Consider the following 23,516-nt stretch of genomic DNA (forward strand, 5'->3'; position numbering starts at 1 on the left):
TTTTGACAGAGATGTCAATCAATGCAACCTCTATAGTTGGAGTGCAAAGGGCTTTACTATAATTAATTTGTGTTAATGAAAGGACTACTGCTTTTGTTAACCAGCAAAGTACAAGATCTTGGCCAACAATTATTTATTTATTTATTTTAAAAGTCATTAAACTCTCTAACACAGACTGGCTCTATGAACCTGGACAAATAACTTAACTTCTTAGTTATGGAGAGATAGAGTTAGAGCTTCTTAGAAAGTTCTTTTACAATTATAAATTACCAAGAAGGTACTGACTTGTATTGGAAAATAGAGATTTCTCACCTGGCATGCCCTGTAGCAATGAAATCACAGGTTCAGTTCCTATCCCACAGATTCATAAAATGTTAGATCTGCAACAAGTATACCAAGAAGATCACTTTGTCCAGCACCTCCATTTTACAGGTGAGGAAACTGAGGTCAGAAAGAAATAACTTGTCCAGATGTAGTCAGCTAGTTTGTGGTAGAGAACTTGAACCAATCTTCTGACTCCTAGCCTAGAGATTTTTTCTAATGCACCATGTTTTTGAACAGCAACATTTTCTTAAAAGTTGTGTGCACCTCCCATGACTCTAAAGCCTAGGTTTGAGCAACTTACTTCCTCCTTCAGAATTCTACTTTGTCATGAATGGTCCTGCAAGGGTAAACGTTGCAGAGCAATGCTAGCAACTCAAGGCAGCAGAATCTGTATAATAAATAATATGACCCTGAACTCTCCTACATACAAGAGGTGGTGCCAGAGCTGGGTATTTTATTACAAAGAACAAAATACTCTTATTTTGATGTCTCTTGAACAATAAAGAGAGAGAGAAATGTCTCTCCACCCAATGAGTCAGCTTTGCCAACTTTCATGAAAGTTTCTGATAACCTTCCTATGCAAAAATTCTTAGTTTACTCTATCAGTATGTCATCTAATTGGCAACCTGCCATTTTTATGAGCATAAAATATCATTTAGTCACCTTACCTAATTAAATATGGCTTAAGTACACCTCCCACTGGATTTTAACTCCTTCAGAATACTAGGAAGTCTTAAGTGATTTATGAAATCTTTTAAAAATCTAGAGGAACTATGTCATTCTTTTTTTTTTGTATTCAATTATGTCCAATTTAATTCTTCAAAATAACTGTTAACTCTTTGTTCTGCACTTAATAAAATGGAGCTTCATTTCTTCTTATTCAATTAAGATCTAAATGATACTGAGAAAGAACATGGCATAGAGTCAGAAGCTCTGAGGTTGAATCCAGAAGTGAACAAATTCATCACAATTGATCAATACACTAATAAAATAATGTTATATGTTTTGCTCTACATACATGGATCTTCTCTCTACCTCATTCCCACCTCTGCAAAGAAGTAGGGGTAAGTGTCTTTTCATACCTCTTCTTTGGGGTCAAGTTTGTAATTTCTAATAATTGTGTCATTAATTTTTATTATTTTTGGTTGCTCTTTCCAGGTATATTGCCATAATCTTTGAGTATGTTGTTTCCCTGGCTCTGTTTACTTCAGTTTGCATCACTTACTGAAGTCTTTTCCTATTTCTCTGTTTTTATCATACTTGTTTCCTACATCCTAGTAATAGGAATAGGAAATAGTAGTAGGAAAAATAAAATTCCCTTATATTCATGTACCACAATTTATTTAGCCATTCCCAATCAATGAGTATCTACTTTGCTTTTCTGGTTCTTTGCTACTACAAAAATACTATGAACATTTTGGTGTAAAAGAATCCTTTCTTTTTTCAGTGACCTTACTACTGGGATATATGCCTAGGAATAGAATCCATGGGTTAAAGGATTCAGACATATTAGTGATTTTATTTGTATACTTCTAATCAGCTTTCTGTAATGGTTGTACACAAACACTGAATCACAGCTTAAGAGTAACCAGACTGCCTGCTATAAGGCAAGATGGGTCAAATTTATGACTTAGATTTTTATCATTCGGTATGCAGCAGACAACTCCTAAAGTAAGTAGGCTTGTGACTCATCACAAGTCTACCTGCACCATAAGCATAATTAAAATCATCATGATGAAAGCCACAACTTCATAAGAAACCATTAACCAAATGAGCAATAAGAAATTCCAATAATTGAATAAAGGCTCTGGCTTGCTTACAGCATAAACCCTGAATGAATCTCTCTCCAGTCTGCTAATTGTATCTCCACATAAAGTAGCCCATTCTCTCCCCGGATGCTCCTGGAGGATCTACGGTGTGACCAGCTGTTTTGTACTTCACAGTTCTAGTTTCTCCCTCACAGAAGTGACACCCTACCTCAGAGATGCCAGCCTCTAGAAAAACCATTTTGGCTGTTAAGTACTGCCTTCGGGGACCTACAGAAAGCAATCGTTCAGCAAGAAGATCCTCTCCATCAGGCAGAAAATGGCAGCCGAGGCAACACCGATGGCTGCCCTGAAGCCTCTGGGTAGGCTATCAGGATTGAATGATAACATGCTGAAACAAAATCCCTCAGAATGAAAATCTGTTCAGAATCAGTCATGTTGAGGCTGACTTAAAATTTTGTTTTGAGAATTGCTAAACATGCATTTAACTTTCATATAAAACCAAGTTTTGCTGACTTCAAGATGTAGGCTCCCTCCCCCACATGAAACAACACATTCCAGAAGATGTCAGGAAAGATCTGAATGAAGCTTTGGCTAGCATCTGTTTCTAATGTTCCTAGACGCTAGTTTTCTGATCACCAGCATAACAGAGCCCAACAGAAAACAGGCAGCTTGTTTCTCCCTCTACAATGGCAAAATGATGGAGCAGAAAAAGACCAAAATCTGTGTCCCTGACTGGCTGGGAGAGCCTGGGCAAATAAGGCTACGCCAGGGAGGCTCCCATTTGTACATCAGTGAAACAAGGGGATGGACTAGTCAATTGTCTGACTCCACAATTCCTAGAATGCTGAAACTTGATCATATTCTGCCTTTCTTGGATTATTCTCTGTTATATTTTATTCTCCATAAATACTCCTTTCCAGCCTGACTGGAAACGTCTTGAGGAGAGGGCTCCAAGTCAGCTATTTCTTTTTAGTCTAATGTAGTAGAGATTTTTAAAAAAATTATATATTTTTAAACCTTTATCTGATGTCTTAGTATCAATTCCAACAGTAAGGGCTGGGCAATTGGGATAAAGTGACTTGTCCAGGGTCACATGACTAGGAAGCATCTGAGGCCAGATTTAATCCCAGTTGTTCCAGCTCCACTGTGCTGCTTAGCAGCCCCAATACAACTTTTATAAGATATCTTTTTGAATGAATTTAAATATAAGGATATGATTCTGGGAAAAATCCTAAAAGGAGTAGGGAGATTATTATTGCTTACATTTATTATCATTTAGTATTTACTAACTATAGTAGCCACTCAACAGAGCATATAAAAAAGAAACAGATCCTGCCGTCTATGAATAAATAAAAGGAGCAATTGGATGCATTAGAAATATGATTTTTATAGCCATGAAAAATAAGGTCTCATCAGTAGATTTAGAAAATGCCAACTGTGTCAGATGTATTTTATCAGACTAAAATTTATGTTTCCTTTGTGACACACATAGATTACAAGTCACACCTTCTCTGAGAACAACTCTTTTCTGCTTTTGAATTTTTGGCAAAAAAGATGGGTATTCAGAGGTTTTATAATGGCTGAAAGTTTTTCAACAAACATTGTCTAAAGACTCTCAAATAAGCCACTCAATATCACTGAATTACTTTCTAAAAGGATATTGTTATTCCAGTTTTACTGATGAAGAAACTGGAGCTGAGAGAAATTCTAGAGTGGCTTTTAATCACACAGCTGGAGTCAGTGGTCACACTCAAACCCAAGATCTCTCAGATTCTACATCTCCTGTTCTATTTGCTAAAGCTTTGGGCCACCCTGACCCAATCATCTCCATAACCCGGTCCTTCTTACAATTTGACTTGCGCCCTTGTGGATGCTTTTCTGCACACACAGATGTTTACTACATGGAAAAGGAGATGAAAGTAGCAAGCTTCACATGTTCTGATCTAACCAGAAACCCCATGTTGCTTTCTTGTGGCATGGATGTGATTTAAGCAGAAACCTGTTCTACAGTCAGGATCCTTTTTGTGTTCTATAGCTCTGGTCTGCCACAAAGACAATTCCACACAAGCTGATTAACTGCTTGACTGAAGCAGTAAGCAGTTGCGATACTGAGTAAGCAGGATTGCAGAGAAGTCCCTTTAGGCTTACGTGGTATTTCCCCACATTCTGCCTGGAGTAGGGCTATAAATAGAGGACTCAAGATGCTGAGATGCCAGTAGGCCACTTAGAAAAACAAAGGTATTTTTGTTTCCTCAGAATGATTTGGAAATAAGATTGCTCTCTTTACTTGTTCTAATGCATCTCCCAGAAAACAGGTACTATGGCAGGCTGATTCATGTAGAGAAATTCTTCAAGGGATGGGCCCTCTCTCAGAGAGGACCACAGTTCTCAGTTCTGTGATTGGTTTAATTAAAGGCAAAATTATTCCCCTGTTTATCATTTATTAACATGTTATCTGGCTCCAAGAATAGAGTGCTATTGAGCTGTAGGTGTGGTATCTTAGCTTTATGTCATAGTGCTGACACCAAAAAAAGAATTCCCTTTTGAACAAACCATAAATCAATTCTGAGAAAGCTAAAAGAGGTTGCAACAATAACTAGACAATCTATGGTTTAAACAACATTCTGGCTGGACAACATTACTTTTCCCCCCCTTTTCTCATTTTTATATGGGGCCAGGTAGGTGGTGCATTGAATGGAGTACCAGACTTGGAACCAGGAAGATCTGATTTCAAATTTAGCCTCAGAGATATACTAGTTACGTAACCCTGGGCAAGTCACTCAACCTTGTGTGCCTCAGTTTCCTCATCTGTCAATTGAGCCAGAGAAGGAAATGGCAAGCTACTCCAGTATCTCTGCCAAGACAGAAAACCCCAAATGGTTCTGATTTTTAAAAGATCACTCTATTACAAAAACGAATAATATGGAAAAAGGTGTCAAGCAATAAACCACATATAATCCCGGGGAATTGCTTGTCAGCTTTGGGAATGGGGAGAGAAAATGAATCATGTAACCATGGAAAAATATTTAAAAATAAACAAAATTAAAAAGAAAACCCCAAATAATGGAGTCATATAGAGTCAAACATGACTGAACAACTGAACGACAACAAAACTTTACCATGAACAAGTTGTTTACACGAAGTTGTGTTCATATGAATGCAAAAAATGTGTCAAGGAGAGAAAAGCTTATTTTCTTCCAGGAAGCTGCTTGGCATCGTCTGCCACTGAATCACATTCTCTAGAAAAGAAGCCACCATTTTAAATGATAGAATACTTATTCTTATAGAATACACTGTGATTGTCCCATAATAGGCTGAGAGGCAGCAAAGATCTGCACGAAGTACCCTTGAATCTCTGGCACGAACCTCTTGAAATGACATTGTTTTATTCCGTGATGTGCGCTCCACTCGCTGAAGTCATCTCCCTGGCACGAGCAAAGGAAAAACTGCTTTCTAAATGAAAAGCTATTCGTTCATTAGTAATAATTCTCCATGCCTCTCATCGAGCTTATCAATGTTTAAAGAATATAAAAAGGTCTCTCTGTCAATAGTCTAACAGACTTCTGCTTGTCGATAGATCAGAAATGAAACGGAAAAAACGATGCCAAGACTTCCGCAATAAGGACAATGGAACGAGTCTATTTGTGCCCCCTTTTTCAAAGCCACAGCCTAAGGATCAGCCCATGAAGTAAAGCCCGCCTCTTATCTTTAATGCCGCCTCTGTTCCGCAGGCATTCCATGGACTTAGGTTCTGCCATTCAGGAAAAATAAAACTTCTCACACCTGCAGAGGTGACACTAGAAAGGAACCAAAACAGAGAGCTCAGCCTTCCTCCTACCTGCAGAAGACAAGGGAGGCAGTGACTCTAGGAAGGGAACAGAGGAGTCAGACTCTGGCAAGGAAGGAGGTGATAGAAGTTGGCTCCAAACCATTAACAATGTTTTTTCAAAGATTGAGTTATAAGATTAACAGTTACCAGGGCATCAACTATTTATTCAATGTTAAAGCAAACATTTTCATTAACAAAATACTCCCTAAATTGCAAATAAAAAATGTGAAATTTGATCCAACACCTGTGGCAAACGTGAAGGCGGTCCAGGACCGAGGGCTCTCTGCGGGCCTGAGCACTGGGGAGCGGGCTCTGATCTTGTTCTAAGGAGAACAGCACCGCACCCACGGCTGTAAACGGGGCCCATTCCTTCTTCAGACGGATCAAAATGAAACATCTTAGTCAGTACTTGGTCCTTCTAAAAAGACCTATTCCTATTGGATATCATTATCCTTATCCTTATTAAAACCCTTACCTTCCACCTTAGAATCAGTACTGTGTATTGACTCCAAGGCAGAAGAGCGGTAAAGGCTAGGCAATGGGGGTCAAGTGACTTGCCCAGGGTCACACAGCTGGGAAGTGTCTGAGGACAGATTTGAACCTAGGACCTTCCTCCTGTCTCTACAGACCTACCTCTCAATCCAGGGTGCCATCTGGCTTCCTCCCTCTTCCCACCAATATTATATTTTAAAAACTTTGATTCTTCTACAAACTATTTAGATGTCTCCAAAAATTTCAGGTAACAGTAACTTATCACTACTACATTGTTGTTTTAAAAGCAATTAATGAACTAATCTTACATCATGCATGGAATCCAGGAGCTTAGTCAACTGATAGAATCTTTGCCAACTCTGCCCAGAGTTACTCGGACATTTGGTTACCATTTTCCGCAACTCTTTGATGTAATTTGTCCTCATTTCTTCAAATGCAACTTGGCTCTTGAGGCCATCCTTGGGAACTGTGTGCAAAAAATATGGATATGACAAATATTAGAGTTTTATAATGCACATATAAATGTATATAAACATTAATCAATGCATATAAATACTCCAAATTCTCTGGCCACATATTAAATTTTTTCTTAATAAAAACACTGACCTTCTACCTGAACTATGCATTGGCTCCAAGGCAGAAGAGCTATAAGGGCTAGTCAATGGGGGTTAAGTGACTCGCCCAGGTTCACACAGCTAGAAAGTAAATGAGGTCAGATTTGAACCTAGACCTTCCCATCTTTAGGCCTAGCTTTCAATCTACTAAGTCACCTAGATGCTCCCTGTCATTAAGTTGTGTTTTTTTTAAAACCTTTATCTTCTGTCTTACAATTTATAGTAAGCATTGGTTCCAAGGCAGAAGAGCGGTAAGGGCTAGGCAATGGGATAAATGACTTGGCCATGGTAACAGAGTAGGCACACTTTTTTGGGTTAATATTGAATATCATGAATGATATTAAAGAATAGATGTACTTAGACACTTAAGATTTATATGCTGGCAACCATACATGATACAAGAGCACACACTCTAAATCATATTATTGTTCTTTATCTTTCAAAGCTTTTATAGATCTATACTACTTTATCATGCCAGTACTTTTGAGGTTAAAAAATCCTAGTTGACCTTTCTTCTCCAAGAGATATATCTGTTATTGTAGTTGGGATAAGTGTTTGCTTCCAGGGCATTCCTTCTCCAACCAGTGACTGAGCCCATGATGTGTGGGAGTGTACTGCCAATTATGATAAACACTCTAAGAAAGTGATATGCTAGCAATCTTATGAACTGGAAACAGGCAAATTTGTGATTTCCAGAAAAAGGGTTTGGGTGGATGAAGTAGCTCCTTAGGCAGTGGTTTTTTCTAAAGCAAAATTTAATCATTCAAGTAAATTAAACACAAAAGAGTGCACCTATGTCAAAATTCAAAATATAGTAGGTTGTTTTTTTTTACACAATGGTTTGTATTTAAAATGGAATGACTCCATTTAAATGTGATTTGCTTTCACCCTATCACCATTTGGGTTAGGTTCTGAGTTTTAAAACTGACTCTAACGATGGGATTTATACTTATTATGACTTCAATTCTGAAGCACCACTATAAATTCAATTGGATTATTAAATATATGCTAAAGATGGGGCACATTTTTAAGTAGATGTAATGCGGGTAGTCACTGTGAAGTTTCCAAATAAAATTAGTATCCAGAATTGGTCAGCATTCTGCTGAAAATATATTTCTGAGACTGTTACTGATTTCACCTCTGAATGTCAAAAACAAGAGGCTTTTGAATCTTGGTTCAGGCCAATTCATATTCAGTGAGTGAGAGGTTGGGAGAAAGTGTGGAGAAATGCTTTAATAAGCACCTCCCCGTGTTGCTGATGGAATCATGAGTAATATTTTAAAAACTGTCATAAAAATTCATACTTTTAAAATAAGTTCTTATTTCTCTAAGTTGTTCAGTCAACAAGCATTTGTTAACAACATATCCATCAATTTTCCAGTTATTACCAAAAAGTAATAATGAAGGATGTTGACTGACTAAAACTGTAAATTCAATTTCTATCCATCATTTTAAAATTAGACCTAAACTTCAGAAGAGTACTAGAAATCCATACAAATCATACTCTAATATAAAAAGAATCTTTTAAGTCTAAATCACATATGCCCATACAGAAGCTTGTTTATTCCAATTGTAAAATTCTACTAAGGAATTCCATGGTTCTCCTATGTAGTACATTAAATGTGACATCATCTGTGAGGGAGGGAGGAAAACCTGACATTTTACTACAGGCTTCATTACTTGCTTTTAGGTCATTAATGTTTGGAAAATCTGCTTAGATCAAACTGGCCTTTCTTTTATGCCTTTAGATTTTTGATGGCTGTCCTGCCCAGATTCTTAGGTTATTATTATACTTTATGCCAAGTATAATTATTTATAATGTGAGGCAGCATGGTGGGCTGGATTGAATATTCAGTTCATTGTCAAGAAGCTCTGGGCTTGAGCTCTGCCCTTTGACATCCTGGCTAACTGGCCCCTGGGCAGCTCCCTGGGTAACCCTTGGGCAGGTTGGTTGTATCTCAGGCAATGCTTTCAGACCATGAGTTGCAGAGCAGGTGCTGATCTGCATTGGAAGAGAGAGTCCCTTCACTGAGAATTGCCTTACCCATGAAACCACAGGTTTGGTCTCCCTCCCACACCCATTATTGCTTTTATTTTATTGGTAAAACTAAAATGTACCCTATTTCTCAGCCAGAATTTTCCAAAAATTGAAATAAACCCATAAATAAAGAGGACTTGAGCAAAACATCAAATTTTGGAAGTCAGCCCAGAGTTCTGATTTTACTTATTAAATGCAGCAGGGCTTTGCTTTTGGAAATCTTCCAAAAATCTATGGGCTGGAGAAGAGCAGAGAAAAAAAAAACCCAAGATGTAATATCTACTTTCTTCCACATTCAGAAGGAGTAGGATGATGTCATCATCAATAAAATGCTCCTAAAAATAGTTTACATTGCCAAGCAGATATGCAATTTCATTATCCCTAAATAAGAGGAAAAGTTCTTGTGCTTTCCTCCATAGGTTACTATAAGAAACTCAGTGAAACTTAAAAAAAAAAACTTTTATTTAATTTTCTTTATCTAAATACTGTAGTACTTAAATATTGGAAAAGAATAAAGCAATCTTAGCACCATAATAATAGCAATGACTGAACCAGTTTATATGAGAAAATGGGACTGGACAACTCACCTAGATTAAATCTAAACAGTATAGGTCAAGGGATAAACATACACACACTGGAATTCATTTCCAACGTAGGTATATTTTTCTAAAACTTTTCTTACGAGAGGATGAAATGAATCCATGGATCAGAGAGGTGCCAGAAGGCAGGCTCTGTGTGTGTGTGTGTGTGTGTGTGTGTGTGTGTGTGTGTGTGTGTGTGTGTGTGTGTGAGTGAGTGACACCGAGAAGGTCATTGGGAGGGGAAAATCGTAAACTCCCAAATGTGCATGAACCATAGTTTTGAAACTTTGGCAACATGGCTAACTATCTTAAGGTCAAAGGCCACAGAATTACTGCATACCATGTAGAGTGAAATGTGATGGTAGAAATGAGAAGGCCATCTGTCCTTGAGGCTGACATAAAAGATCATGGAGGGAATGTAGTTCATGCAAGAAGAAATGAGAAAGGGCAGGATTTGCAATCAGAGGACATGAGTTGAAGTCTGGACTGTTCACTTACCTTCTGCCAGCCAGTTGATCTCTAGGACCCTTCCTCTCCCTCTGTAAAATGAGGGGTTTGGACTAGCTGACCTCTTAGGGTCCTTTTGGCTCATTAAGTACAAAGATTCTCAAAGTTTTTGGACTCAAAAACCTCTTTTTAGGTACTTAAAATTTTTTTTGTTTATGGAAGTTATAGCTGGAGGTCTACTTTATCAGAAGTTAAAACTGGTACATTTAAAAATGTACTGACTCATTAAAATAATATCATCATCACATGTTAACAATAACGTATTTTTAATGAAAATAACTATGTTTTCCAAAACAAAAAAAATGAAGAGAGTAGCACTTTTAACTTTTTTTCAAATGTCTTTAATGTTTGGACTAATAGAAGACAGCTGGATTCTTATATTTGCTGCTTTATTCAGTCTGTTATGATATGTCATTTTGGCTGAAGTATATGAAAAAAAATCTGATCTCACACAGATGTGTAATTGGAAGAGGGAGGCATCTTTTAATAGGTAAATAATGCCTTAGTATTATTATAATAGTCTTGATCTCATTGTTGTTTGACTCTTTATGTTCCTGTGGACCAAAATGTCCGTGGGGTTTTCATGGCAAAGATATGGGAGTGGTTTACCATCTCCTTTGCCAGGGGATTAAGGCAAACAGGTTAAAGTAATTTGCACAGGGTCACATAGCTAGAAAACTTCTGAGGCTAAATTTGAACGCAAACTCCAGGCCCATCGCTCTACTCAGCAAGGCCTCATAGGTCTCCTGAAATGGTCTCAGGGACCCCTCACAATCCTACAACTGTAGCTAGAGGACCATTGATGAAATCCAATTGTCAATTTTATGGATGAGAAAACTAGGGACAAGAGGGGACTTACTGCTTCAAGGCCACAGAGTGAGGCAGGGAATGAGATGCTGAGATGGTCTGTAAGATTGGAATGGTAGGGCAATTACAACAAGTTACACATGGTGTAGAGTGGGGGAAGCCCTGTATTCTGGATCAAATTATACCGTAAAAATCTTCTTTCTGAGCTCTAATCTAGTAACAATGATGACCCACGGGACATTCTGAATTGGGATCTCCAACACAACAAGTCCCAAACTGATCTCATTATCCTTCTTCTAAACTTCCTTATTTCTGTTGAGGATGCCACCATGATGAGGCACCCAGACCCATAAGCTCTGTATCTCCTTCCCTTCCCCTCTTTCAAATGTGCCACTATTACATGCACCATCTATTGCCTCTCATTTGATACTTTGTTTTTTTTTTAATGGAAATGCATAGTTCATAAATTTTGTTCCATGCTACTAACATTTTACAACTCATGAGAGTAACCTTATCTTGGCACAAAGCAAACTCTTTCCACTTAATTCTTATAAAGCAATTAGAGTACAGTTAAAGTGAGGAGAAAAAAAATGAAGAAAAAGTCCTGGGATGGACATCATCACTTTACTTGTGCTTAGGAGCAGCAACACTTTCATTATGGTGTACTCTTCAAAAGTAAGTTGGAGACGGACAAACTGAAGGCTGATTTGGTGCATCCCTTGGCACAGCTCATACATGGCAGATTGACGCATCTTCTCTCTGCAAAAGAAAAGGGGAAAATATCCTGAGAATTTAGTTTTCATTATAAAACCCAGAATAGTAGGCCAAGTAACTGGCCAAGATAATGTCATAAATGAGCAGTGAGTCAGAGTTTTTCTTCCTGTTTCAATATAGAGCAGATGAATCTTTTGCTGACAGGAGAGACACTGTTTAAGAGAAGATTCTTTGCCATCACTTTTAAAGACAAAAAATGGGAGTGACATTGACTCCCTGGCACTGACACAGCACTGAACTTCCCAAACCATTAATGCCATTATTTTAACTTACATCAATAATAATTTTAACTACTGGGGTTCTCATTAACTATTAGGATTGGGTTACAGAGACTGGAATTGGAATTGGAATGTTGGGACAATTGCAACAAGTTACACATGATGCAGAATAGGGAAAAGCCCCATATTTTGGACAAAAATAAATAGTTTGATTTATTTTCTCAGCTCTGGTCCTGACACAACAATGGCTCACTGGATATTCTGAATTGGATGTTCATAATGTGCTCAAAGCTGACTTCATCATCCTTCTTCCCTATTCCAAACTTCCCTATTTCCACTGAGAAAACCAACATATTAGGTCATCCAGATTCACAACCTGTATATCACTTTCTACTCCTCACTTATGAAAATGCCTCATATCCAGGCAGTTGCCAAATCTTGCCCTTTCCATCTCTGTAACATCTTTCCCAGGTAATTTCTGCCACTGCAACGTCTCCATCACGCTCTTTCTCGTCATTCAAAACCAAGACCTTATCAGCTCTCATCTAGTTTCCAGCAATACAATCTCCTTTTTAGGTTTCCTGGCTCATTTCTCTGCCTATCCCAATTCATCCTTCACAGAGCAGTCAGAGATTCACCTACAGGTCTGATTATACATTTCAAACTCCGAGACCATCCTATCGACTCGGTGTTGAAAACTCGAGCATCAAATATAACCTTCTGTTTCTATTATAAGTTTGACACTGAAAGTTCTTCAGAGCCAGAACCCAATCCTCTTTTCCAGCCTTTAGACACTGGTTGGATGGTGTAGCCAAACTAGGCTTCCTGCTATTCCTTCCGTCACTTGCCAGCTCCCATTGCTCCATACATTTAAAATTCAATTAATTTAAAATGGAGGCATATTTTCCCCAAACCTTTCTTACTGCGGGATGTTTAAAGGCTAAGTGTGTGGGTCAAGGAGGAGGTGAAAGAAGGGAGAGGAAAATCCTAAACTCTCTAATCAGTATTCGCTCCATCATCATCCACAGCTTTGTCCTGGCTATAACCCTTTCCATCTACCCTTCCCCATGCCCCCCCCCCCGCCCAGTGCTGCCCCTCCAAGATTACCGTGCTGTGTTTTTAAGAAAATCCTTACCTTCTGTCTTGGAATCAATACCACTTATTGGCTCTAAGGTAGAAGAGCAATAAAGATTAGGCAACAGAAGTTAAGTGATTTGCCCAGGGTCACACAGCTAGTGTCTGAGGCCACACTGGAAGGGAGGTCAATCCTCTTTCCCACCTGGTGCTCTCTCTACTGTGCTCCTATTTGCCTCCCAAGATTATTGTATTTGTTTTATGTATACACAAGTGTGTGTGTGTGTGTGTGTGTATGTGTGTGTGTGTGTGTGTGTGTCTCTTTCCCCATTTAGCTGTAAGTGCTTTTAGGGCAGGGGCTTTGGCTGTATCTTCTATAATCGCCCAAAGAGAAAAATTCCTGACACGGTTGCTGAGTGGTGACCGATTAGCATGGACTTAGCGGCCCTTGATTTCAGAGAAACAGTCTGCTCTTTCTTACTTATACTTAATATCTCTATAATCCCTTTAATAACCCAAGATTTCATTGTGAATGGCAGAAGAAAGTAAAAAATGTTGACAGTAAGGAAAGAAGTGATGCATAATGGTACAGTAGTAAGGACCCAGGAGACCTGTGTTGAGGAATTCCAAGAAGCTCAAGCATCTTGCACACATCACTTTCCAACCCAAAGTCTCAGTTTTTTTTCATATATATAATGATGGAATTGGATCATATCAGGAGTTTTTAACCTTTTTGTAATGTGAATCCCTTTAGTTCTGTGGTGAAACCTACGTACTTCTGAGAATAATATTTTTAAATCCACAAAACATACAGAATTAATAATGGAAACCAATCACTGAGACCTCTCTTTCTCTCTACCCCTCTCCATCTCTTTCTGTCTCTCATTCTTCCTATCTTACTAGCTCAAAAACTTCAATTTAAGAATCCTTGGACTAGGTGATCTAAATTGAATTCTGGAAAATAGGTAAAATTTTATGGTGCAGTGTATAAAAATAAAACTCAATCTATGACCACAGCAGATTTATGGACTATATTATAAAGAAATTGAGAGATCAGTGTAGCAAGATATCTGCCTATTAAAGAAGGTAGTGGGTATGAAAAAGAATGAAGGCAACTCTCTGCTTTTGAATGGCCAACACTAGCATCATCCCCCCCTAAAATGGCACCCATCCCTAAATCTGCTATTTTAAACTTTGGAAATACTGTATTCACGTTTGATGCTATATATCAAGCTATTTGAATACATATAGAATACAATAAAAGTGAATCGGCAAATGACAATTACCACTGACTAGATGGATATATGGGGGCTGCTCAGCAGTGCAGTAGATAGATCATTGGACCTGGAGTCAGGAAGATTCATCTTCCTGGGTTCAAATCTGGCCTAGTCCACTTACTAGCTTTCAGGGAATTCACTTCGCCTGCTGCATTAGCTCCTTATCTGTAAAATGAACCGGGGAAGGAAATGGCAAACCACTCTAGCTAATATCTTTCTCAAGAAAACACCAGAGTCAGACATGTCTGCAATGCCTGAATAGAAGGATGGATATACCATAGCAGCTTGAAATATATCTCCAAAAAGTTAAGAGGCCCTGGTGAATGGATATTATTTAGTATTCTAAAAGACGCTATTCCCTTGGCTTTATTTTACTTTCCTCTTCTTATATTAACAAAAATTAAGGCTCCACACAGCCCTAAGGGTATATACTAATGTGTCTTTTCTTTAGAATTTAAATTCCTCCTCCTAAAAGAGGGGGAACTATGCCTTTTTTCTAATCAATTTCCGAATAGTATAAAAGTCTAACATCATGAGGGATCTTTTAAATAGATAATATTTTATGAAATTGTGGGGAAAGCAAATGAAAGACCATTTGGAAATATTGAAATATGCTAATGTCATGTATTTGGGTGATTTTTTTGTCAGAAAAATCCAATCGTTTATTTATGATCTGTCTCTGAAGTCCTTGAAATATGGAGAGAGAACTCTATGACCATCAACTTATTAAAGTGATTAAAATTTCTGTTAACTGTCCATATGCATTAGTGGAAATAAGTAACTGAATATGTATATATATGTTCAAAATTAGAAATAGTGGACTAATATCTTCAGTCTCTCTAAACGATGCTCCCCACCTCCAAAATGAACAAAGCTACAAAACCCCAGCCCTTGCAGCAGATTCCACAAACCTCGTGTTTATGTTTGAGTAAGTGAAATATTGTGTTGCACGGTCAGTACAACAGATGGTCCCTGTCTCTAGTTTGTTATGTTTTTATTTCACTTTTTTTTAGAAAATAGTATGCAACAAGTCTCATGGCTTAGGATAAAAATGACCTCAATTTAAACACTGAAATCATTTTAGTTTACTGTTTTTGACATTTTCAAAAAGCAGTCCAGATAGATTTTTTTCTATTGACGAAATAAATCATATCTGAAGGAAAGAGAAGCATTTTGCTCATTTGAGTTTTGATCTTGTTATTACTTTGGACAGTATTTATTTCATCAATTCACAGCAAGGCCAGAATCCTGGACTTTAATTCCAGGTACCACTTGTGGATACTGCTTGATAGTTCACTTTTCCAGGCTAATTTACAGAAAGGAAAATTTGTTATCCAACAGTCTTTGTGATATGAATCAAATCACTAGTAACTTGGTGTATTATAATCTCACTACTGATGAAAAGCTCATTCAGCATTTGGCTATCACTTTAACTGGTGTTCTAGAAGAAATGCAATAAATAGATCTTTAGCAGCAGAATTCCATTGACCTTAGAGGGTGGGGCATAAAGAAATAACATGATAATCTGTAAATCAAACAGAGCAAAATTATAAGAAAATCACAATAAAGGTAGCCAGGTGGCAGAGTGGAGAGTGAGTTGGATTCAAGAGTTGGGAAAATTCTGCCTTAGACACAGGTAGTAGCTGTGTGAACCTGGGTAGATCAATTAACGTCTCAGCCTTAGTTCTCACATCTTAAAATTGAGAATAGCACTCATCTTGCAGGGTTAGTGTGAGGATCAAATGAGATATGTAAGATGCTTTACAAACATTAAAGTGCTCTGTAAATGCCACACACTGACAACACATTTGCTGACAGCTTTCATGTATAGGATCACGGGCTTTGAAATGGAGAGGGACCCTAGAGATATGCATTCTAAACTTCTTATGCACAACCATGAGCTCTGAAACTTTGGACTTTTAAGCCATATTTTGTGGGTGATCATTAGGATCACAAACTGATTCTTTGCTTCACAAAGTGAATGAAGACCATCACTTCTTTTATGGGTTACTTTAGTGCACTGGAAACAGGTTCAGTAACAAAATTTGTTTTAAGTTAAAATGGAAAGAACACATTGGATGCATAAAGAAAAGTGTAATCCATGGATATGGAAACTTAACATCAGGGACTCAGCCCCTAACAGAGCTCAGAGGGTCCCGAGTCCAACCCCTTCATTTTTCAGACAATGACACTGAGGTCTAGAGAAAAAGTAAGTGATTTGTTCAACACACTGGTAAATAGCACAGTCTCTATTCACTGTAAGTTAACATTCTTTAAACCTTTATCTTCTCTCTTAGAACTATTACTTTATATTGGTTCCAAGACAGAAGAGTGGTAAGGGCTAGGCAACAGGGGCTTGCCTAAAGTCACACAGCTAAGGACATATCTGAGGCCACACTTGAACACAGGACCTCATGTCTCAATCCACTGAGCCACTTAGCTGCCCCCAGCTTTTTCTTATAAGGTGAAAATCTACATCACAGTTTTCCAATAGCTTATGAATGAGCAGATGATAGCAAGAAGATAATGTTTGTTGTTGCAGACATAGAACTATGATCAGTGAGTATTAAAGTTATGTCAACTCAAGAAGGGAAAAACTTTTAAATGTTTTGAGTTTGCTTGAAAATGAGCTTCCTTGAAAAACTGGCCACCGTAGAGGTTTCAAGAGGAGGTTGGATGACATCCTGCCAAGGATATTGGAGGGTAGATTCCTGTATGGAATGATAAGGGGCTCTTGATTATTTTTGTGTCATGGATCCCTTTGGAAATCTAGTAAAACCTATGAATCCCTTCTCTGAATAATATTTTTAAATAATTGAGGGAAATAATAAATTTCAGTTAGAGATGAATGAAAATAGTTTCTCCATCCAATTTCATGGACTCCCTCCAAACTATCTACAGATACGTTGGGGGTCCGTGGATCTCAAATTAAGAACCCTTGATTTAGATGTTCTCTACTCTAAAATTCCTTCTATTTCTAAAGTCCTAATTAACATAATCTAAAAGCACAAATTTAAGGGTAGGTTAATTAATACTATTTTTTGAAGGTAAAAAACCCTAGTTTTCTCTTAAAAAAACACTTCCTGTTAACTTTAAAAGAAATGAATTTTTTTTTTACTTGGAAAAATATTCTCCCACAAAATATATCAAAAGTAATTCCTCCTACATAGGATGCTATTTCTCACTCTCACACTTCATGTCTAGAATTCTATTTCATCTAATACTAGAACTGGAGCTTGGGAAATGATGGCAGTTTGCTTTCTGTTATGGGTAAACAGCTCATAAGGAGATATGGGATGTGGAGCTATTTGAGTTCTTTCTATAACTTTAATCACATTATTTAACTATGTCATTTGTAAAACTGGACAGTTCAAAGGACTCTAACCTAACATGGTATTTTTGAAATAAGCACAAGGTTTATCACTTGATTTCTCTGAATAATTCATGATCATGGAAACATAGATTGCCACTGTGAGAAGGGGTAAAGGTAAATAGCTTTCCCTCACTTAATTAAAAATAATGTTTAATAATGCCCCAATGTTAACAGTCAGTTTCTTCCCAGTACTAATTCTAGTTTTTGTTTTTTTTTGGAATTTGGGGAATTTAACTTTGGAATTTGGCTTTAGGTGATACTATAGAAGCACTTTCCTTATTATTATTTAGAACATCTCAGAGGTCAGCAATGGTGTGGGATTGGGGAGGGCAAAGAATGTGGCTCTTTCCAGAGATCTGCAATTCTTCTTAAAATGATTCCTTTTTGCTAAGAAAACCATATCACTTAGGGATCATGGTCTCATTGTTGTTCATCTTGTGTTTTTGAAGAGGACCAATGACATCACAAAGGTAATGTCTTGACCTGTGTGTGCTTGGATTGAAAATGAAGCAAATTTTTACAAATTTGTCCATCTTACTCTTTTTCAGTCACTGAAATCCAGTGGCAAGCCAAAAGTCAAGATGTCCTGGGATGCAGCACTCCACAGTGCCTCCTTCAACCACCGTAAAGGCCATTGGAACAAATTTTCTCATGGGCCCATTCTGCCAGTAGAAGTCCTCACATAGGTAGGTGGACATCCCCTTGAACTCATGGATGGGTTTGAAGGTTTGAAGCTTATCAGGTTACCTCCATTTTTTATCCTGTCTGCTGAGATGGTTTTACTGGGAGGTGGCCACTGCATGTGCTACAGCTTGCTGGAGCCACAGATGAGAGTGGGGTGAAGAGTTATTTATAACAATGAAATCACAGGTCTAGGTCCAATACTCATCTGTATGTGGAGGGATGCAGGGAAATCTTTTCATAACTGGTTATTCCTTTTCCTACTAACTTTCCCTTTTCTTGTGAGAGCCTCAGACAACATGAATAATTTAATAAAAACAAATTCCTTTCCATCAACTCTCAGTATATTAAGTAATTAATAATGAAACAAGTTATGTAAAAGGCATTTGATGGACTCCTTTGATTTGCCTTTTATTTCATTTTATCTTTAAGATGAAGTTTCCAAGGTCACTGAGAACTTAATCACAGTTTCTTTAAAAAGACATTCTGGCATCAAGGATATCCTTTTATTTATTTTTTTTTTCAAGATATAAAATGAAAAATTTTAATTATATTAAATTAAAAAGATTTTGTAACAAACAAAACCAATACAACCAAGATCAGAAGAGAAACAACAAACCGGGGAAACATATTTAAACAAATTTCTCTGATAAAGGTCTCATTTATCAAATATATAAAGAACTAAGACAAATTTATAAGAATCCAAGTCATTCCCCAATTGATAAGTGGTCAAAGGACATGAATAGACAGTTTCAGATAAAGAAATCAAAGCTATCAATAATTCTATGAAAAAATTCTCTCAATGTCAAGGATATCCTTTTAAAGAGAACACATCTTTTACTTTTTTAGACATTTATTCCACCCCCTGCCACAACTCCTGGCCACATGTAGTGTTATCTTCATTTAACTTAACTATCCACAATAAAAGTTGGACAGATTTCCTGAATGATTGCTGGTAAATCTTGCTGAATTAAATTAACATGTAGTTAAAGAATACATTCCTTTTGCAGTCTTTCTATTTTATTCCATAAAGTATTGACAATTATCTAGCTTTTTTAAATCTCTAGAAGAGCCTCAAGCACACTACAGTGTACAGATTAAGAGTTAATCACATATTCTTTGCAACTTATTTTTCCCCTCTCAGAAGAAATCTGCAAAATTTAATCCATTTTATTAAGCTCATATGCTGAGACTCAAAGACATTTTATGAAAATATTACATATTTGTTTTTCCACAAAGGATATGTGCGTCATGTGAATCAATGAACTAGTCAATACTTATGTATGTTTCAAGACTCTATATATCTTGTATATAGTTTCTTTATCAGAAATTTGTCATAAAGACTTTCTTTCCTAAATAACTTCTTCCCTTCTGATTCTAACTGTATTTAGGGCAAAAATTTTTCAATTTTATGTAATCAAATTTTTCAATTGGTTCAGAACTATTGCCCTCTCCACATTTGTTCCTTTAATTTAGTTATGCTGTGACTTTTAAAAATCTTGTTTATGTATGCATTTGCAAACAATTGTAGAATATGGGGTGACATGTTTGTTTAAAGCGAATCTCAGTCAATTGGTCAAAGAATGAATTCTTACTTGATAGCTGGGGTTATACTATTATATTGTATTACTACATGATATTGTTTCTATGTTTTGTTTACCTAATCCTTTTTAGTAACTTAAAAAAAAAATTTTAAATCAGTACCAAATCGTTTATAGATTATTGCTACTCTTAGTGCAGTCTCAGATCTGGTACTGATTGTCCCCTTTTTTATTTCCTTTAAGTTCTAAAGTTTTTGTTCTTTCAAATGAATTGGCATTATTTTGTCTAATTTTATTCATGGCTACCACCTGAGATAAAGCAATAGCTGGGTCTTACCTAGCTTCTTTCTTACCAGCTTTACCTTTTTTAGATTACCTGCAGTCTACCCTGTATATATATTGCATGTATGTAGCTATTTACATGCCATTTCTCTAAAATAGAATGTGAACTCCCATAAGGGAAAGGGACTATTTTTTTTCGTTGAATCCCCAGTACTTTTAGTACAACACTAACTGCTGGTTGCTTTAAAATTATTATTTCAATTTTTAAAATTTAGCTTCTGGGGTTAAGTAAATCACTATCAATCTCTGTAACAGTTATATTTTTTCAGACTTTTTTTTGCCTCTATCTATTCTCTCAATTTCTTAATCTTGTTTTATTTGTATAGTTTGTATTTCCAGAAAAATTTATTTTTTTGTTTTTTAATTGAAAAATTTTATTTATTTTAGAATATTTTTCCATGATTACATGATTCATGTTCTTTTCCTCCCCTCCTTGCCCTGCCCCTCCATAGCTGCCATGCAGTTTTTTACATGTATCATTGATCAAGACCTATTTCTGTATTATTGATAATTGTACCAGGGTGATTGTTTTGAGTCTACATCCCTAATCATATCCCCATCAACCCATGTGATCAAGCAGTTGTTTTTCTTCTGTGTTTCTACTCCCACAGTTCTTCCTCTGAATGCAAAAAGGTTCTAGAACAATTTAAAATAATAATGGTAGCAATGGACATCTTAGGTTTACCTTTGATTTTATTTGAAAGGCTTTAACAATTCTCCAGGATAGATTATGCTAGCTCTTCCTTAGATACAATTATTAGTATATTTTAAATTAAAAACAAATGCATACTATAATTCATTGTTCTGTTTTCTTCTCTTTCTTGTTTTAAATTTCATTTTTTTCTTACTTTATTTTGTGTATTCTTTGTGATTTAGCCACCCCCCCCCCCCCATGAGACTCTACTGGTACTAATTTTATAATTATTTGGATTTACCTCTTGGGCTTCTCTTAGTCTACAGTATTTTTTCCATTGTATTTGAAGTTTTCTTCTATTGTGCATATCCCTACTCATAGTATCTGTAGTCTGACTTTGTACCAGCATGAGACTCCATTCCCCTATACTTCTGGAATGGGTACATAAATCCTGTCTATTGAAATTTTCTCTGCGATCTGAATGTTTCTTTCACTATAGTTCTGGATAGGGTGGTTGCGGCTAGTTTCTGGCTTCTACTCCTGTATGCTGGTGACCCAACAGGCCACAAACATGTCTCTGTCTCTAAACAAGACTTGGCTCCATCTTCTGAGAGTCCTGACAGATTGTGACCAGTTCCTATAGATCAGTTGGTGTGGTCTCCTTGGAGGAGCCCCTGACTTCCAGAGTGTGCTGTGCTAGGGCAAAGCTGGCTCGCCTCTTTCTTTGGTGTTGGCATTGGCTTTGGGAAGACCCCCAGAAGGGAATATTTTTCCAAGGCCCCTTTTCCCTTTCCCCATGGAAAGCTGACTCCATTCAGCTACCAAAAGGCCTCATTAACTAGACACTGGACTGGCTTCTGGAAACTTTCCCACAGGCTTCTGGCTGACTTCATGTATAATCCTGGACTGCATGAAGGGGTTTATTGCTATTTACCTTTTGGTTGTATGGATCATTGTTTCAATCAACATTTTGGGGGCTTTTTTTGACTAAGATAACTGGGCTGGATAAAACCTTTCACATTTATTAAATACTAATTATAGGATAATGTGCTAATAAGTGAAGTAGCTAGGTGATACAATAGATAAGAGCACTGGGTTTGGAATCAGAGAGAATCATCTTCATGAGTTCAAATCTGGCCTTGGACACTTATGAGACATTGGGCAAGTCACTTAATCTTGTATGCCTCAGTTCCTCAACTGTAAAATGAGCTGGAGAAGGAAATGGCAAATCACTTTAGTATCTATGCCAATAAATCCCCAAATAGGGCTATTCAGAGTTGGATAGTACTGAAAATGACTCAACAACAACAAAATATGCTAATTGTTGGAAATGAAAAGAAAGATGAAAAACAAAGAACCCCCATTTGCACCCAAAGACTAATACCTCTTCTCAAGGATCTCACATTCTAATGGGGGAGATAAAATAATGTATAAACAAGATACATATGAGATAAATTGGAGATAATCAACAACTGTCTTAATCATAAGGAGTTTTGGGTTAACTCTAATAATTATATGAATCTATGCACAGTCTTTGATGATAAAGTATATATGTATGCCACTTTAGGAAATTGATGATTTAAATTAACAAAAACCCTCAAAATCGGTTTTTACACAATCCATATACCAACAGAAAACAAAGTGAGGATTGGCCATTGACTGACAGTAAGGCAATTATCAGTAATTAATCACATTTCATAGCACTTACTAGCATAGTAGGAATGTTATCCTATTGGAAGCAACAATTGCTTGGATAATAATTAATGACATTGATTTATAGAATACACATTCCTTCCATTATGTGATAAGCCTACTACAAATTAAAGCAGTAATAATATTTTTTAGATTATAGAAAGAAAATGTTAGCAACATAAGATTTAGCTTTAACCACACTACAAAGATCATTAATTCTTACAGTAATCTCTCCTCATTCCTGAAATTATTAAATATTCAGGTAATTGCAGTACTTTTATCCTTAACATTGTTACTATTGAAATCACAATACTGGGAAGAGGCTAAACATCTAAGGGTCATACAAAGGTAATTGTGTTCTTATTCTGTATTCAATTATTTTAATGGTTTCAGATTCCATGAAAATCCTATGAAAGTCTGTTGGACACATAAAACAAAGTTGGTGAATTTGCAGTTTAACCAGGAAAATATATAGTATTCATTAACACAGATTCCTTTTACAACTCATCACAGTAGGGAACTACTTGAACTCAGTCCTGTTCTTTTCCTGGAGAATTAACTGAAGAACTGCTCAGCTATAATGGCTTTTACTCTGTTTTTAAAGGTTCATAGGAACATGGACTTAAAACTGGGATATTCCCTGATAGCAATCCACGAGACAAAATCTCTGAATCAAAGAACAAGTTTTTCTTTGTTCTTCTTCTTGCCCAAGATAAGTCAGAGTGAAAGCTACGGGCCCCAAATGGTTGCTATCAGAGAGAATTGAAATGTCTTAGATTCAATGTAGTTTTAGTCCTGCATTAAGATCTGGTTTCCTTCAATCATTTTCAAGTAAATGAGTGGCTCAGTGCAGAAAGTGATGCACTCTGAAGAAGACCTGAGTCTAAATTTGGACTTAGACACTGACTGACTGTGTGATTCTGGGCAAATCACTTAACCTCTCCCAGTT

At 36.8% G+C, this 23,516-nt stretch overlaps 1 protein-coding gene and 1 long non-coding RNA gene across 7 annotated transcripts in view; one reads left to right on the forward strand and one right to left on the reverse strand.

The window, feature by feature from the left end:
* The window catches only part of LOC130455072 (uncharacterized), a 75,159-nt gene that overhangs the window by 40,435 nt on the left and 11,208 nt on the right, over window positions 1–23,516 (forward strand). For 3 of the 4 annotated variants that reach the window (XR_008912907.1, XR_008912905.1, XR_008912908.1), the window contains 2 exons: window positions 1,214–1,388; window positions 18,226–18,363. This is a non-coding gene — a long non-coding RNA (uncharacterized LOC130455072). The remainder of the gene's footprint in view (window positions 1–1,213; window positions 1,389–18,225; window positions 18,364–23,516) is intronic. The other variant, XR_008912906.1, reaches the window with a different exon arrangement.
* Window positions 1–23,516, reverse strand: part of NR3C2 (nuclear receptor subfamily 3 group C member 2) — a 411,230-nt gene that overhangs the window by 36,234 nt on the left and 351,480 nt on the right. For all 3 annotated transcript variants that reach the window (XM_007496254.3, XM_007496252.3, XM_001366781.4), the window contains exons 7-8: window positions 11,590–11,720; window positions 6,723–6,880 (exon numbers count right to left, since the gene is read on the reverse strand). In XM_007496254.3, the coding sequence (XP_007496316.1) occupies window positions 6,723–6,880; window positions 11,590–11,720 (289 nt within the window). The remainder of the gene's footprint in view (window positions 1–6,722; window positions 6,881–11,589; window positions 11,721–23,516) is intronic.

Source organism: Monodelphis domestica, chromosome 6 (assembly GCF_027887165.1).
Source record: "Monodelphis domestica isolate mMonDom1 chromosome 6, mMonDom1.pri, whole genome shotgun sequence".
NCBI lineage: Eukaryota > Metazoa > Chordata > Mammalia > Didelphimorphia > Didelphidae > Monodelphis > Monodelphis domestica.